This window comes from Engraulis encrasicolus, chromosome 7, assembly GCF_034702125.1.
Source record: "Engraulis encrasicolus isolate BLACKSEA-1 chromosome 7, IST_EnEncr_1.0, whole genome shotgun sequence".
In the NCBI taxonomy this organism is placed as follows: domain Eukaryota; kingdom Metazoa; phylum Chordata; class Actinopteri; order Clupeiformes; family Engraulidae; genus Engraulis; species Engraulis encrasicolus.
The window spans coordinates 56,282,352-56,298,953 of NC_085863.1; the positions used below are offsets into that span (position 1 = coordinate 56,282,352).

Genomic DNA, 16,602 nt, shown 5'->3' on the forward strand with positions numbered 1-16,602 from the left:
TGTAGCTGCTGAATCAAAGTTCTGAGAAATACTGGTGCAGTGGTGCCATGCTATTTCATGGCGAGGAAACGTTTTCTAGTCGGTGACTTTTCTGTTGAGCCATGAAATGCACACTTTACAGTGTGGCTCTTACTTGACCTACTGTATGGCATCCAGTATGTACTGTATGACACTGTTGTAGTGAGGTAAACCTTGTTCTGAATCAAGCCATTTTTAATTGCGTGCAGCAACAGCGTATGCTGCCACCTTGTTGATTGGTCCGTCAGTTGGAAACTGGTTTGCTGGTTAGAGGGTTTACTCGTGTGCAACGTAGACTGGGTCTGCTGACCTATTGCTTCTGTGTGGTAGTACCCTATTTATTCAACAGAACATTGTGAACATTTTTATGCTGAGGTTTCCAAAGGCGCCACACTAACAGACTGATATGGCTCGCTACAGGCTGATTGGACTTACACAGCGTCCACACTGGCATTGAACATTGATGCATCCCATTGACTCTCATTTGACGCAAAATGCATTGTGGGGGTCGTCCGTTCAAATTCAGAATTCAACTTTGACTATTGTGGTGGATCTGTCAGCCAATCAGACAGCGTGTGTGAGTGTAACGCAGGGGTAGGGAACCTATGGCTCGGGAGCCATATGTGGCTCTTTTGGGAGCGGTATCTGGCTCTTACGTGTACTTACCTAGGGTTGCCAACCGTCCCTTGAAATGCTGAATCTGCCAGTATTTATAAAAGTATGTGTTCCATATTGTGCAGAAACGGGACACAGGACATTAAAATGCTGGAAATCGCATCTAAGAAATACAACATTTTCAGGGGGAGGACCCCCACACCCCCTGCCATAATGAAGTTGACAGTTGCCAACCCTATACTTACCTGTTCAATAAAACTTAATAACTTGACAGTACACTCTAAAATTGTTGGCCTTAATTGGAAATGCATGCACTTAATTGTATTCAGTGTTTTTAAAATGGTATGAAAAAATCTTTTTAAAAAAATGGCTTTTATGGCTCTCTCCACCAAAAAGGTTCCTGACCCCTAGTGTAACGCGAGAACAGAAAACACCCATTCTGTCGCACAGCGTCCGTCAACCGTCGATGATCAGTGCCAATGTGAACGCTGGATAGCACTGTGAGAATCCTCATTAGAATAATCACACTAATGCTGAAATTAGCTGCTATTATTATAGCACTCCACTACTAAAGGAACAGTGTACATTATGAGGCTACAGTTTGTAATACAACACAATAGCAAAACAGTTAAAATATAGGGACACTAGAGACATGTTGCCAGGGCTAGAGAAACTCTCTTCCTAACCGCACTTCCTCTCCCGAGAGTTCAACTACGCGATACAGTAGCAAAAGAATTAAAATAGACACCACAAAAAGCAAAAACGTGTTGCCAGAGATATTGACTCCCATCCTAACTGTGCTTCTCCTCTCCTCTCCTCTCGTCTATCTAAACTTCAACTACTCGACACAATGTAAAAACGGCTAAAATATATAGACACAAAAACGGACACGAAATAGACACAAAAAAATCATGTTGCCAGGGCTAGAGAAAGCGACTCTCATTCCAACCCTCACTTCTTCCCTCCTCTCCTGTCTCTAGACTTCAGCTACGTGACATGATAGCAAAACGGTTCAAATATATAGACACCACAAAAACATGTTGCCAAGGCTAGAGAAACCGACTGTCATCCTAACCCCACTTCTCCTCTCTCCCTGTCCTCTCTGTAGATTTCAACTACAATAACGACGGCTATGATGGCGAGGGGGCGGAGGACAGGAAGTCTCAGGACGGCTCAGAGACCATGCCCTTCATCGACGAGTCGCCCACCATGTCACCGCAGCTGTGTGCCCGTGGGCCGGACGGAGAGGCCGTGTCGCCCACCCCGCCAGAGGGGCTCCTCGCTGGGGTAAGACTGCCAACATCCCTGGACATCCCCCGCCTTTCTCTTTCGATCTCTCTCTCGCGCTTGCTCGCTCTGAGATACCCACTGGTCTCTCTGCAAACACATACAGTAGGACCTCTCTCTCTCTCTCTCTCTCTCTCTCTCTCTCTCTCTCTCTCTCTCTCTCGCGCTCGCTCGTTCTGAGATACTCAGTCAGCACCCACTGGTCTCTCTGCAAACACATAGAGTAGGACTCTCTCTCTCTCTCTCTCTCTCTCTCTCTCTCTCTCTCTCTCTCTCTCTCTCTCTCTCTCAGTCATTGGGGTAAGCCTGCCAACACTGGACCCACCCACCTTTTTGTTTCTCTTTGTGGCACTCAAGTGAGCCTACCCGTCTCTCTCCTCACTGGGGTGAGCCTGCCGACATGTGGACTTCTCTCTCACCCCCTATTTCTTTCGTCTTTTTACTCTCTCCTTTCACTCTCTCTCTCTCCCTATTTGTCTGACTCTCTCTCTCCATCTTTCTCCTCGCTGGGGGTAAAGCGGCTGTGGCTTCTCACTCTCCTTCTCCCTGTCTTTCACTTTCCCCGTTTTTTTTCGTTTTTTCCCCACCCACTCTCATTCTCATTCTTCTTTTTGGGAGTACTCGGTCTCACACCCCCTCTCTCTCCATCCATCCATGTCCTCCTCTCTGTCTCTCTCTCTGTCCCTTTCTCTCTCTCTCTCTCTCTCACACACCCTCCCCTTCATTCTATTCATTGTGGGCATGTCTGCCAATGCCAACACAGGGCTCCTCCACCTTCCTCTCTTCTCTCTGTCTCCCTATCTGTCCTCGCTGGGGTTAGCCTGCCAACACCTACACAGGGCTTCTCAGGCTGCTCTCAGGCAGCTATTAAGAGAGGCTCACATGCCTTGGCTTTCCACTGCATGGACGCGAAACACAACAGATGTGCTCCAGCATCTGTTCTACTACCGCTACTATTGTCAACACCTGAATACCCGCCATGCAGAGGTGCTCAGTCACCTGGTAATGACAGGTCAACCTCTCTATCTTCTCTGACTGTCTTTCTGTCTCTATTTTGTCTTTCCTCAGGTACTTTGATAATTCACACAGGCACATACTCATACACAGAGGCACACATAAATGAATACACACACACACACACACACACACACACACACACACACACACACACACACACACACACACACACACACACACACACACACACACACACACACACACACACACACACACACACACACACACACACACACACACACACACACACACACACACACACACACACACACACACACAGAATCTTCCTCCTTTGCCTTGTACCCATGCCAGCTCATGTTAACCATGCTTCATGCTTATGACTGTACGGTAGCCCTTATTTAGTCCATATCTAATTGCTTATACCAGCATCTTTTGTGGACATTGTGGCCAGAATTATGGTATTTTGCAGAAGCTCAATGTTTCAAAGGATGCAGTGCATCTGTCTAAAAGCATATCTAAACTCGTTTTGGATCTCAGTGTGCTGTGCCTAAAACTTGGAACGTGACTTAGCCTGCCATTTCAGTTGACAGTTGACAAGTTTGTTTGGGGGACAAAGTGGCACTCAGTCTGGAAATGTTTGAGAAACAACATTTGGGTTGTAGGAGGTGGGCCACTGTCTCCACCTAGTGGTGAAGTTGAGTAAGAGCATTATTACGTCCTGTCGTAGCACAACACGCACTAAATAGGAATGGATTTACTGTACACATAAGCCAATTCATGGCCTCTCATGTATTTATTGTCAATTTATGTGTTGTTCAAACTATAATTAGTAATTGTATTATCAAGTCGAATCGATGGAATTGATTCATGGTAAGGAGTTTGAGCATGCTCATGGTAGCTAAGTGGTAACTTCAGTATTCATCCATTTCGGCAGTGTTGATTTAAAAAGGAGAAGTAAAAGAGGAATCTCTCACCAAGAGACGATATTGCGTCATCTCAACTCAGTGTGTTCACTTCCTTCACATCTCCTATTTTTAGGTCACCTAATTAACCTTCCCACAGCCTACTTACTCGGGGAGTTGTCCTACTACGCCCATCAGATAATTGATTAGGATTATGCTCCCCATCTGTCAATACTACATTGTACACATCAATACATCAATATACCTATGGGTCAAATTAAGGATGCTCATTGATTCTCTTCCCCCGGCAATAGGTTTAAGAGGTGGAAGTTGGAAGCAGAACTAACAAAACAGAATATGCTACAATGTGTACGTTGTTTTGTTTTACACATTTCGATTTTTTTTTAAAACATTGTGAGCACTCACTTGCAGAAATGACAACTGTGTGGCTGAAATGGGATGGGAGTGGTGCTCTTGAGCTCATTTTGAACCAAGACCAGACACATAGGGAAAAAAATGATGAAAAGCGGTGGAAATTTAATTAACTGGACCGCGTACAGACAGAGTCAGCATTTAACAAGGGAGAGGGGAAAAATCAGAGAAGAAACAGAAAACAGGAGTAGGAGGCGTAATGTTCACCAGCTGTACAGTTGTTTGTGTTTAACTGACAGTAAAAAAAAGGCCTGGGTTTGTAGAGCTGAGTAAACTGATATGTAGTGTAAACATGTCATGGTCCCCTCAGCTGTCTCTTGTGCCCCAGACTGTGGCTGTAGCGAGAGATGTGACACAGGTAGGTTTCCATATGATAGACTGAGGAGCAGTTGAACCTTGCCCTGCAATTAGAGTGTAGAGAACAACAGCAGTTTATAGCGGTTAATGTCTGTCTGTCTGGAGGAGAAAGAAAGCGATGCCGGGTACTGTACGCCCCTCCTCTACCAGAGAGAGAGCTACATAGAGAGAATGAGTGTGCTCCCCTTCTCTATCAAAGACACAGAGATACATAGAAGGAGGAGAGTTGAATGGCACAGAGAAAAAAAAGCAGGAGAGAGAGAGAGAGAGAGAGAGAGAGAGAGAGAGAGAGAGAGAGAGAGAGAGAGAGAGAGAGAGAGAGAGAGAGAGAGAGAGAGAGAGAGAGAGAGAGAGAGAGAGAGAGAGAGAGAGAGAGAGAGAGAGAGAGAGAGAGAGAGAGAGAGAGAGAGAGAGAGAGAGAGAGAGAGAGAGAGAGAGAGAGAGAGAGAGAGAGAGAGAGATCTTGAGGAAGTGGTGTGTGTGTGTGCGTGTGCACGGTGCAGAGCAGAACAGTCCTCCCCTGACCAAACCCGGAACTGTGACACACACCAGGAAGAGAGAAGTGTGTGTGTGTGAGTGCGCAGGGGGAGGGAAGGGCGGAGCTAGACCTCTTCTCATGTCAGTGCGCATAGTGTGTGTGTTTGTGTGTGTGTGTGTTTGTGTGCAGGCTCTCTCTGGTGGAAGCCCTGTTGAGGTGAATTTTCATGCCTAACGGTTACATGCTCCCGGACAGGACAGGAGTGCACAGCTCTGCTCAGCTGAGAGGTGAATGAGGAGGAGGAGGAGTCTCAAGAGTGTCAGAGAAACAGAACAGCTGCCTGAGAGGACACAGTACAGAGCAACACAGGAAACCTGGGAGAGAGAGGGACACAAGTAAGAAAGACAGAAAACAGAAAGGGAAAGATTGACAGAAAACGGAGAGAGAGAGAGAGAGAGAGAAGGAGAGACTACAAGCAGAGAGAGAGAGAGGAAGAGAGAGAAAGAAAGGGAAACAGAGGTAGGGAGGACATACACAGTCAGTAAGTGAGAGGGAGAGACTGAAAGCTTAAGTCATCACCGGTGCTGAGAGAAGGGGACTCAGGAGGTTACCAGGAAGGGCCTCTACCGTTCAGGACCAAGCCGTTGGATAGATGCCATAGTCAGCCAAGCTTTTGGCTAAACGTAGTGGGCCAAGCCTTTGGATCTGTACCAGCCTTTGGATAACCGTAGTGGGCCAAGCCTTTGGATCTCAGCCATATCCTGGAAAAACCATTGGATTTTTACCACTCTGGCCTGACCAAGCTCTTTTGAAAAGGAGCCACAGTCAGTCAAGCCTTTTGGACATTAGCCATACTTGACCAAAGTGTTGGATTATAGCTAGACAGGCAGAGACGAGTGGGCACCAAATGTGCCTTGGAAGGCCGGCTGCCAGGGCCTGAAGCAGACAGGGAAGGAAAACGGACAGAGAGAGAGAGAAGGAGTGAGAGTGGGAGTGGGGAGGCAAGCAGCCTCTGCCTGGAAAGGTAGGAGGAGAAGGTGGAGAAGGAAGAACCAAGCAGGACTTACCCGCAGTCCAGAGAAGAGTGCCACAAACGAAGCTGTGGTTGGAGAGGTGGCCAGGAGTCGGAAAACTAAGGAGGAGGAGGAGGAGGAAGGAAGGAAACAGACTGGATTTACATGAGTCCAGAGAGGAGCACCACAAAGCTGTTGTAGGAGAAGTGAGGAGGAAGGCAAGCAGCCCTTGCCTGGAGGAGTAGGAGGAAGGGAAGGAGGAGAACCAAGCAGAGCCTGAAGGAGTACAGAGAGGAGCGGCCGACCACATTGCAAAGCTGTGGTAGGAGAGGAGTGGGGAGAAGTGCAGAGAGCACGGCGGCCGCAAAGCTGTGGTACCGTGGTGGCATGATGGAGGAGGAAGAGGAGGAGGTGCTGGGCATGCTGGACAAGGTGCTGGAGGAGCAGGAGCAGGAGCAGGAGGAGCACTTCCTGGACGGGGACATGGACCTGGACAGCCCCCTCTGCTCCGGGGAGATCAGCCCGCACCTCCTCCGAACCTTTCAGGTGAGAAGAGAGGAGAGGATGGAGAGAGGTGGGAGAGGATGGCCCTTTCAGGTGAGAGAGGAGAGGTGGGAGAGGATGGCCCTTTCAGGTGAGAGAGGAGAGAGGGGATGGAGTGGGAGGAGAAATTGGAATAAGCCAAACCTAAAAGGCTGTCCTCAGATGTGTGCTTGCTGCACTTAGAATTGCTAAGGTCCTTTCAGGTGATAGAGGAGATAAAGAGTAGAGCTCAAATGTGAAGTTACCCAAACTGGTGTGTGAAAGGTTGTCCTCAGTGGTGTGCTTGCTGCCCTGAACATTTGTATGGCTGAGAGAGAGAGAAACAGAGAAAATGTGGTAGAGATGGAAGCAAGGCAGGAAGACATTTGAAGTTACCCAGATGTGGCGTGTAAAAAGGTTGCCCGCAGAAGTGCGCTTGCTAACCACAGCGTTGCGTCGCGTGTGTCTGCTGCCCACTTTGTGTGTGCGCATGCGCATGTGGGTCTGTGCTTGCTCTCTCTCTCTCTCTCTCTCTCTCTCTCTCTCTCTCTCTCTCTCTCTCTCTCCCTATAAATAGTGAGAAGGAAAGCAGCAGTGGAGTCAAGTCTGTCCCCAACGTGGCACTGTTAGCATCAATGCGTAAAGTGTGTCTTAACTTCAGCAGTCAGACTGTTGCAACCTTGTAGGAAAATAAGCGAGGACTGGAGGCAGACCGACATTGTGTGGGCTGACCCTTTTGTCTTTTTCCTTTGCAACATGTTGTAGCTGGCCTCCCCAGCAATTAAACGCTATCCTAATGGTGATGATGTGGCTACTGTTACCAAAAAGTTGATGTTAAGTGTGTGTGTGTGTGTGTGTGTGTGTGTGTGTGTGTGTGTGTGTGTGCGCGTGCCACATGTTGGCTTCTTCTCTGCACAGTTGAGTGCCTGTGTTCTCTCTCTCTTTCCATCTTTGTGTATGTGACGTGTGTGTGTGTAAATGTGTGATAAGCTCCTGCAATGTGAGGGGCCTGCTCTTTTTCTGTGTGGCTTTCAGACAGGCTGGCATATTTCAACACACATGCACGCACGCACGTACGCATGCACGCACGTACGCATGCACGCACGCACACCAGTTAGCCTCTAGTCTGTCAGCCCGTCTCACACCATGCAGACCTGCAAAAAAAGTGAGCTCCACCCACCCAACACTACCCAATACACACTACGGCCAAGCCTAGCGCATATGCATATTATATTATGTCTATGTCAAAACATACAGTAGCAGATATCCGTATGATAGTATGTGTATGGCTAAACCTCACAGAGATAGATATAATATTATTGTGATTTGGCAAAACCTAGCAAACATACGGTATATGGCCAAACCTTGCAGGTATAGTCAACAACAAAGGGGTAATTCCATTCCACACACTACTGTTTTGTCATCTGCTGCATCGACAGGAGACAGACAGGAACACTTTAACTGGAGAGAAGACACCGGAGCTGCACAGATGCAGTTCTTTTCTTCCTATTATCAAGTGCAAAACATAGGGCACAACATATGTTGTGTGCACTTGTTTAAAAGAAGAAAAGATATGTGTCTGTGCTGCTCTGGTGTCTTCTTTCTTGCTCTCAATGTAGATATTATAGACTATTATGTACAGTATGTGTAGCCAAACCTACCAGATGTAGACATTATATTATGTATTTCTCTGTCCAAACTCCTCAGATGTAGATATTATATTGTGTAGTATATGGCCAAACCCAGTAGATACACGTGGATGTTACATTATGTCTGTGGCCAAACCCGGAAAAGCCTCTACTGAGGGTCCTCGCTCCTCCCCACTGTTCCACTCCTGGCTGAACCAGCTCACACAGTAGCTCTTTCAGAGCTATGGAAAAAAACATGGCTTCTAAAATGTTTTTTTTCTCCTGTCTTTCTTTCTTTCTCATTTTCGCTCTCTTTTTTCCCCTCCCTCCATGCATGCCTTTTTCCGCCTGTGTTGGCTCAGACTGTGCGTGTGTGCGTGTGTGCGTGTGCGTGTGCGTGTGCGCGTGTGCATGTGTGTGTGTGTGTGTGTGTGTGTGTGTGTGTGTGTGTGTGTGTGTGTGTGTGTGTGTGTGTGTGAGAGAGAGAGAGAGAATGAGGGTGTGTATGCGTGCGTGAGCCAGAGTTGTGGTCATGTTGCCCATGTCCCGGCAGAGGAAACAGGTTAGAGAGGTGGCCATGGGTCCACATGGGTCCCCCTAGCTTACTCAGCAAAGCTCCTGTTCCAGTACCAGAGCTCTGTCAGTGCTCGTGTGCACAGCACCAGGCTTCCCTAGCTGCCCTTCTCCCATCCACTACATGTCAGCCTGTTGTGAGCAAGGTCTTATCTGCACTGGAGGGTAAACAAAGCAGTTAACCAACTTCAGAAATAGTTTGTTCAGCTCTGGGGAGATTTTATCCGACTTTATTAGTAGGCAGTATTTGTATCATGAAACAGTTTATTCACCCAATACTATTTTGTTATAGTGGGAAATGATACATGAACCCTCAAATTAACAGACTGTCCACTGGGCATTTAGACTGCCACTTGTAGCATATTTTGGATCTGATGCTATACAGCACACATCATAGATTTTAGTTGTACCAGTTCACCCCTTGTTGTTATCAATAACCTATATGAACCAATTTTAACCTAAGGCTCCTGCAAAAAAAGGCCTGCTGAATGCCTAAGCCTTTTTTGGGGGGAAGTTGCCCTTTGCCAATTAAAATCTTAATACAAGAAATAAGTTGCCAATATGAAAAGTTCATAAACACCGCAGACTGGATACTGTTCTTTTTTACTCTTTATTTTTTTGTTGCGAACGACGCGTTTCGCCTAGAATGTCTTCAGGTTCGCTCTCTACCAACCCCCATTACCCAGGTGTACAAATAAGGTATCACATGATCACATGATTAGTTGCTACCAGTCAGTGCATATTCACCACCCCCATTCATACAGGTGCGTAAAGTAGGTCCATCACAGGATCAGTCTGTACAAGGCTTCTTACAATTGTCAGGTAAGCAGGGTCATCCCAACATGAAAAGTATAGTACAAATTCCAATCAACACTTTATCATTAGGATAAAAATTCAATATCACGTCATTAAGTTGAAGTATCACAACATTAGTCAAAATATAATGCTTCCCAATATCAGTAAGCTTAAATTACCATTAGACCACTAGTAAACAAGTCCACCGAGCTATTAAATTTGTCAACATCTAAAATTACAGTACAAAATCATTTTTCATGGTATAAAGTGTAAAATGGCAATATAAACACCATAGAGTTACATCATTCACACATCAGCCATGATTTCTGTCTCTATAATGTCTGGCAATCGCATACTCCATGTTGTTATTCCTAATGGAAGCTTTGTGTTCAGCTATTCTTAATTTCAAGTTTCTTTTTGTTTGGCCTATATACACAAAGCCACATGGACATTTTAGCATGTACACAACATGGGTGGAGAGACAGTTAATAAACTGTTTGATGCCATACTTTTTGCCTGTGTGAGGGTGGGTGAAGGTTTTCGTGTCGTGCGTATTAGAGCAGTGTGCGCACCTGCCACACTTGTAATTGCCAAAGAGTTGGTTAGTCAGCCAGTTTGTCTTAGGGGCTTCCTGGTACAAGGAAAAGCAAAATCTTGGTTTGTCGGGAAGGTGGTTAAGACTACTTTCTTGCACTATGAAATAAGTTGCATTTAAAAGCTAGGACCCTCATCTTGCATTACAATGTGTTCATCCAGCTGTAACATTCCCAAATTTTTTATTAAAAAAAAAAAAGCTCAAATCTCAAGAGCCTGACCACTATTCCCTGACTTCATGTTATGAGGATGACTGTTTGTTTGTTTGTTTGTGTGTTTGTTTATTTTTTTGTTTTTAAAAAACCTAATAAAAAGTTAATCACAAAAAAAAAGAGCCTGAATGTAGTGTATATGTCGCTCCAGGTGCCAAAGGTCAAACAACATATACGCAGCATCAGGCTAAAATGGGTTGACCTACAGTATAGCCTCATATTGTGTTCTCCATGTCACAAAATCTAGCTGAACAGTAGATGTTGGCAAACCTAAATTGGTGTAAATTCAACATTTCATACAGGCAAAGTTCTTCGTCAGAGGTTTTATAATTTGTTTTCATTTTTGGCTGCCTTAAAGGGACACTGTGTGAGATTTTTAGTTGTTTATTTCCAGAATTCATGCTGCCCATTCACTAATGATACCTTTTTCATGAATACCAGCCGCCAGCATCAAATTCTAAGTATTCATTATGACTGGAAAAATTGCACTTTTCATACATGAAAAGGGGGATCTTCTCCATGGTCCGCCATTTTGAATGTCCAAAAATTGCCATTTTTAGCTGCAAAAATGACTGTACTTGGACCATACTAGAAAATATTTTTTTAATACTTGGTAAACGTTCATATAAAGATCAAATTTCGCAATAGGCAGCCCAGTTTCAATAAGCAGCATAGTTGCAGTACCTTTTTTGACCATTTCCTGCACAGTGTCCCTTTAACCATACAGTAGCTTAGCAGACTCTGCTTTTCAAAGCCCAACCTGTCTACTTAGTTATGTGGAGCATTCGGGCAAACTCCCCGTAAAAACATGGGAATCCTTATGTGTCCCCAGAGCATGGAGGTCATAGTTGAGGAGTACTTATATTTATAAGGTAGACTGCTATTTCTGCTTAGCATTAACCATATTACATAATGTATATTACTATATTATACATACTGTATATGTAGTAAACATGTTGCTGTATGTTATCATACCCAACCCTGTTATTCTTCTCTCTTTAGGGACACTGGGGCTTTAGGTACTAGTGCTTGTGTGGCTTTCCTACTGAATCTTTATGTATGTGAAAATCTGAAAAGATACATATAAATCAAAAACTGCAGATGTATCAATCCATGCATAAACAGGCTTTCACACAGACATTCAGTCAATCTATACGTGCATCCAAACGTTTGGGTCTGGGGGTAACTACAAGCCCCCTATTCTCCCTGTAATTCCCCCTGCTAATACAAACTAGTTAAAATATTTGATGATATGATCAAAATCAGATGAGATGAAAAGGTGTTTTTAGCTGAGGTAGAAGTGTCGGACAGGATATGTGAGAATTTCTCAACAAGGAATCTGCGGTTCACTCAGTTTTTAAAGAAACGAGTAGTGGGCCTTTGCATCATTGATGTCATTACCAGGGGGGCTTGAGCAACAGCGGACTGTCTGTCCACACATGCTACAACTCGTCTGAGATGAATGGCTGCTTGTGGCCTAGAAAACAAAGAATAGGTGTGTGTGTGTGTGTGTGTGTGTGTGTGTGTGTGTCTGTGTCTGTGTCTGTGTGTGTGTGTGTGTCTGTGTCTGTGTGTGTGTGTGTGTCTGTGTGTGTGTGTCTGTGTCTGTGTCTGTGTCTGTGTCTGTGTCTGTGTCTGTGTCTGTGTCTGTGTGCGCGCGCGCGTGTGTGAGTGACTACAATCCACTTAAGCCTCACTAAGTATCAGTTGTCCTGTAGTAGACACCTATTCCATCGCGTTTGAATGCTCCCAAGGTCTTTGTGTCTGTGTCAGGGTTTCTTTTTCATACTTCTGACACTCGCTTATGAGTCATACTGAATTACTGGTTCTTTCACTTACCATATTTTTCACATACAGTACATTCTTTTCAGTTTCTTTGGTCAAGTTTCTTTGAAGTCTCTGTCAAGCTTGGGTTGAGTCAGTTTAATCCACTATTACCTCATTTGGAACCACTACCAAAGTCTGGCAAGATGTGTGAGCCTTGGCGCCTTGGTATGTCCAAATGTTTGTTTTGGGCTAAGCAGCAGACTTCTTCAACAGTGGTCAGAACATGCCTTCTATCCGAGCACATATCCATGGCCTCAAATGGACTCACAGAGAGATTGTTTGGTTTACTGGTTTACAGTTTACTGCTCCTATGAATTTGACTTTATAAAAGATGAAAGATGCATACAGTACAATACACAATCCAAGTAACCTGATGCGTATGGTACAGTGACAGCACTGTGTTGAGAGCTTGCTCAGTGATTGTTGATACCTGTTGGAGTTATTGCGCGCATAGCTTGAATGAGTAGTGGAGTGTGGGGTGGGGGTGGCAGGGGCACAGTAGTGTATGAAGAGCTTTGTTGGACTTTTGAAAATGACTTTTTTGTATTGGGCATTGCATTACATATTTGATATTGAAAATGCATTTTATATAGGTTTAAGAAGTACTTCTCAAAATATTTACAATAAAATATTTACAAAAAAATATTGACAAGAGTTCACACGTAGATGAAAGGACGTCATTTCCAATAATAACATGCAAAAGTAAAAAAATGTGTTTAGGTCATTTTGCAAAAAAATGCTTTGTATATTTGCATGGGTGGGGGGAAGGTTCTTGCTGCCGGCACACTGGACCCTGTCATCCAAGCGGCTCTGCTTTGATCTGACTTCGTATACCCATAGCAGGTTGAATGAGTAGTGTGGTGTGGGTGGTGGAGGTAGTTGGTTCTTAATGTCGTCATTCTTAGTGCTGTCACCATGTCATCCAGACGGCTGTGCTGAGGCCTGAGCCAGATGGAGCTCCATCATTACCGTGAGGCAGGCTGCTGAGTCAGAGCGGAGGAATGTACGCAATAATGTACACATGACGTCACACCTGCTTTTAGACACGGTGGATGTCACACATGGATAGTCTAGGAAAGGGGTGGTTTAACTCCTTTGCACAGAGCCACTGTTATAAGCTTATTGTCACCAAAGTTGTAATTACCAAGTGTTAATCCGTTACTTAAGGCTCTCTGTAATGTCATAGCAATTAAATGTTGTTATGATGTAGTTGGGTGTTGTTAGCTAAGAGTAAACCGACCTGCCGGCAGGTCCATCTGCACAAAGAGGCTACGTAACCACACCGTTTGTGGAGTGTACAGCAATGTAAGCTGTGCAGTAGTGTAGAGCATGGGCATTCAGTGAATCTATTGTAGCCATTGCCTGGTGATTAATGGAAAGTAGATTGGATGACATCAGGCCCAGGAAAGCTGAATACGTTTAGTGTTATTACTATTGTCTAGCAGATGCATTTGACCTTTTCTTTTTGAAATAGAAAACGCCCACATTGTTTGTACTTCACAGACAGAGCTAGAGGGCAATGAGCAGCTGCATGAATGGCACTAATTTACACAACACCGCTGAAAATTGCAAGTACCATCTGTAGCACAATTAGCGGTTGTTTGTTTATTTGTTTATTGGTTTGTTTTTATGTCTTTGGTTTGTTTTTGTAGCCATATAAGATAGGTGAAAAATGAAGGGAAGTGACTGGGTGAGAAAAATCTGGGGGCAACCTCAGACTAAACACCAACTCTGTCCTCTCAACACTTCTAGACCATCTGTGTTCTCCCGGCTACACTTAACTTGACACCAGCGTCATAAGCATGACATAACAATGTCATAACAGTGTTGTGACGAATATCATAAACAATGTCAATGTCATTGCCATTGCCATTGACTGACATTCGGTTATGGTAAAGACAGTCCAAACAATGTCAACTTTGACATAATGGTTATGACTCATTCATGACTGTGTCATGACACTGTTTTGACTCTGCTATGATACCGTTATGTCATATGTTCAAGTGTTACCCTCCCTACTTCTTCCTTCTTCCAACTGTGACAGTTTAACTGCTTTTGTACACATATACTAACATGTTTCACCTCAGTTATTCACAGACGAAGGTAAACTTAGTCCTGCCGCTATCACCCAGTCCCTCCTTTCGACGCATTTGTTGTGAATACAGTATTATAACTATTGGTTAAAAAGGCATGTTTTAGCACACATACTGTACCCTACTGAAATCTCACACACACAGAGCTAAAAATGTGTCCATATGCGATCACCCTGCCCCTCATCCCTGCATATTTATTATTAGAGGTGCTCCGATCACCATTTTTTGGGTCCGATCACCGATACCGATCACCAAAAATCTTTATCTGCCGATTACCGATCATTGCCGATCACAAAAATGATTTCCTATTTTTTTAATAGCCTATTAATTATCCTTATTGAATACCATTTCTGCCCATAAACCAATCAATCTTAATTTGCACATGTCTATTATTAGGCTATTATTAGGCTATTATTATTATTATTATTATTATTATTATCTTTCAGACTAGTGTTGGTAATACAGTCTACAGTATTAATCAATGTATAAGTTATTGCATAGAATAACTAAACTATTTAAGATTGAATTGAAACTGAAACATTACATCAAATAGTCTTCCACATACGAGAAAAAAACAACCTGTCGCTTTAAATGAGCAGCCTCGTGAGGAGAGCCCCTCCCCTCTCTGTCACCGTCCACAGTTGCAGTGCTCCACTACCGTTCTGAATCTCTCTCTCAAGTTTTAACCACATCTGTCGCCGTTTGGTGTTTCAGCGACTATCAAACTAATCGACTGACTGCCAATTACAACTTTGAAAACAATAATTGACATGTTTGTGCTGACAACGTGAAGTTGTCGCGTGCTGACCAAGGCAACTACACAGGTTATAACGTAACATGGCTCACTGGCGAGTACTCAATCGCAAATTACATTGTCACTCAGGTAAACGGCGCATGGATCGGAAAATCAGATCATTGTTGATGCAGATATGGTTATGAATGGTGGAAATGAAGGGGGGAATGGCGAAAAGTTATAGACAAGCAAAGATGCCTTCTTTTGGTGCAGTTGCAGCTGTGCAGAGCCAGCGCCTACATGCAGCGCCAGGTGTAAAGGCAAATGGTTGCGTGAGGAATTTAATATCTCTCGATCGGTTTTTTGATCGGCATGTTTTTCCGATCACCGATCAGGCTATTTTTGGCCATTATCTGCCGGTCATGATCGGCAGCCGAGCAATCGGAGCACCTCTATTTATTATAATTATTTATGACTATAGGTACCAAAGGAATGGTGCTTTACACAAACTCTATAACATGCTGTATTTCAATTCAGTTATTAACACACATGGAGCTAAACGTAGCCCATACCCGTACAATCAGCCATCAGCCTCCCCACAACTTAACACAATTATTACAACTTCTTATGACTATTAGTACCAAAGTTTTTTTTTCTGTCCACATACCCTAACATACATATCTCTCTCCAGTTTATTCTCACACACTGGGCTAAACTTAGATGAAAACAAGGCCACTGCTTTTCTCAGCTCTTCGGGCCGCCACTTCACTTCACCTTTTGTGAGGCCCTAATATGGAAGCGGCCGCGTGTTTCCGAGGCCAGATTTGCGAGCCGTGTTGTTGTTGACAGTGTGAGTACATTATGAGGAAATAAGAGCCTATTTCTGGCAGTCCGGCGGCCCTGTAGATTACTCATCTGGGTGGCACTTCCTTAGTAGGGGAGAGATATTACCCTATTATTTGTCCCACACAGACGCACACGCAAACATAGACGTTCTCTCTCTCTCTCTCTCTCTTGCTCTCTCTCTCTCTCTCTCTCTCTCTCTCTCTCTCTCTCTCTCTCTCTCTCTCTCTCTCTCTCTCTCTCTCTCTCTCTCTCTCTCTCTCTCTCTCTCTTGCACACACACACACACACACACACACACACACACACACACACACACACACACACACACACACACACGCACACATAGTACTCATGCACAGGCACACAGTTCCTTTAAAGTTGTCTTCCGAGGTTGTGTGGCTAGTCCAATATTGCTTTTAAACATTTACACTGCTTGTTAACTTCTCACAAGGCCAGACAAGGCGTTTTGGCTTCCCTTACAACCATATTTTTTAATAGCACACATCTTTATATAAAAAAAACTGATATAACGTCAACAGGCTCATGAATCATTTATAAATCGGCCAACCGTCGAGTGTTTCTACACATCTCTTTCCTTTATATAAATGCCTCTGAGTCACCCAGTGAAAACGTGTATATTTTATGGAAGCCACGTGACCAAACCAAAAAGTCATACCAAAACGTTGTTATTTTTTATAT

General features: G+C 44.2%; 1 protein-coding gene across 5 annotated transcripts in view; it reads left to right on the plus strand.

Moving 5' to 3' along the window:
* Positions 1-16,602, plus strand: part of abr (ABR activator of RhoGEF and GTPase) — a 258,788-nt gene that overhangs the window by 98,857 nt on the left and 143,329 nt on the right. For 4 of the 5 annotated variants that reach the window (XM_063204117.1, XM_063204118.1, XM_063204120.1 and 1 more), the window contains exon 2: positions 1,742-1,920. In XM_063204117.1, the coding sequence (XP_063060187.1) occupies positions 1,742-1,920 (179 nt within the window). Of the gene's footprint in view, positions 1-1,741; positions 1,921-6,307; positions 6,627-16,602 lie in introns of those variants that run through there. The other variant, XM_063204121.1, reaches the window with a different exon arrangement.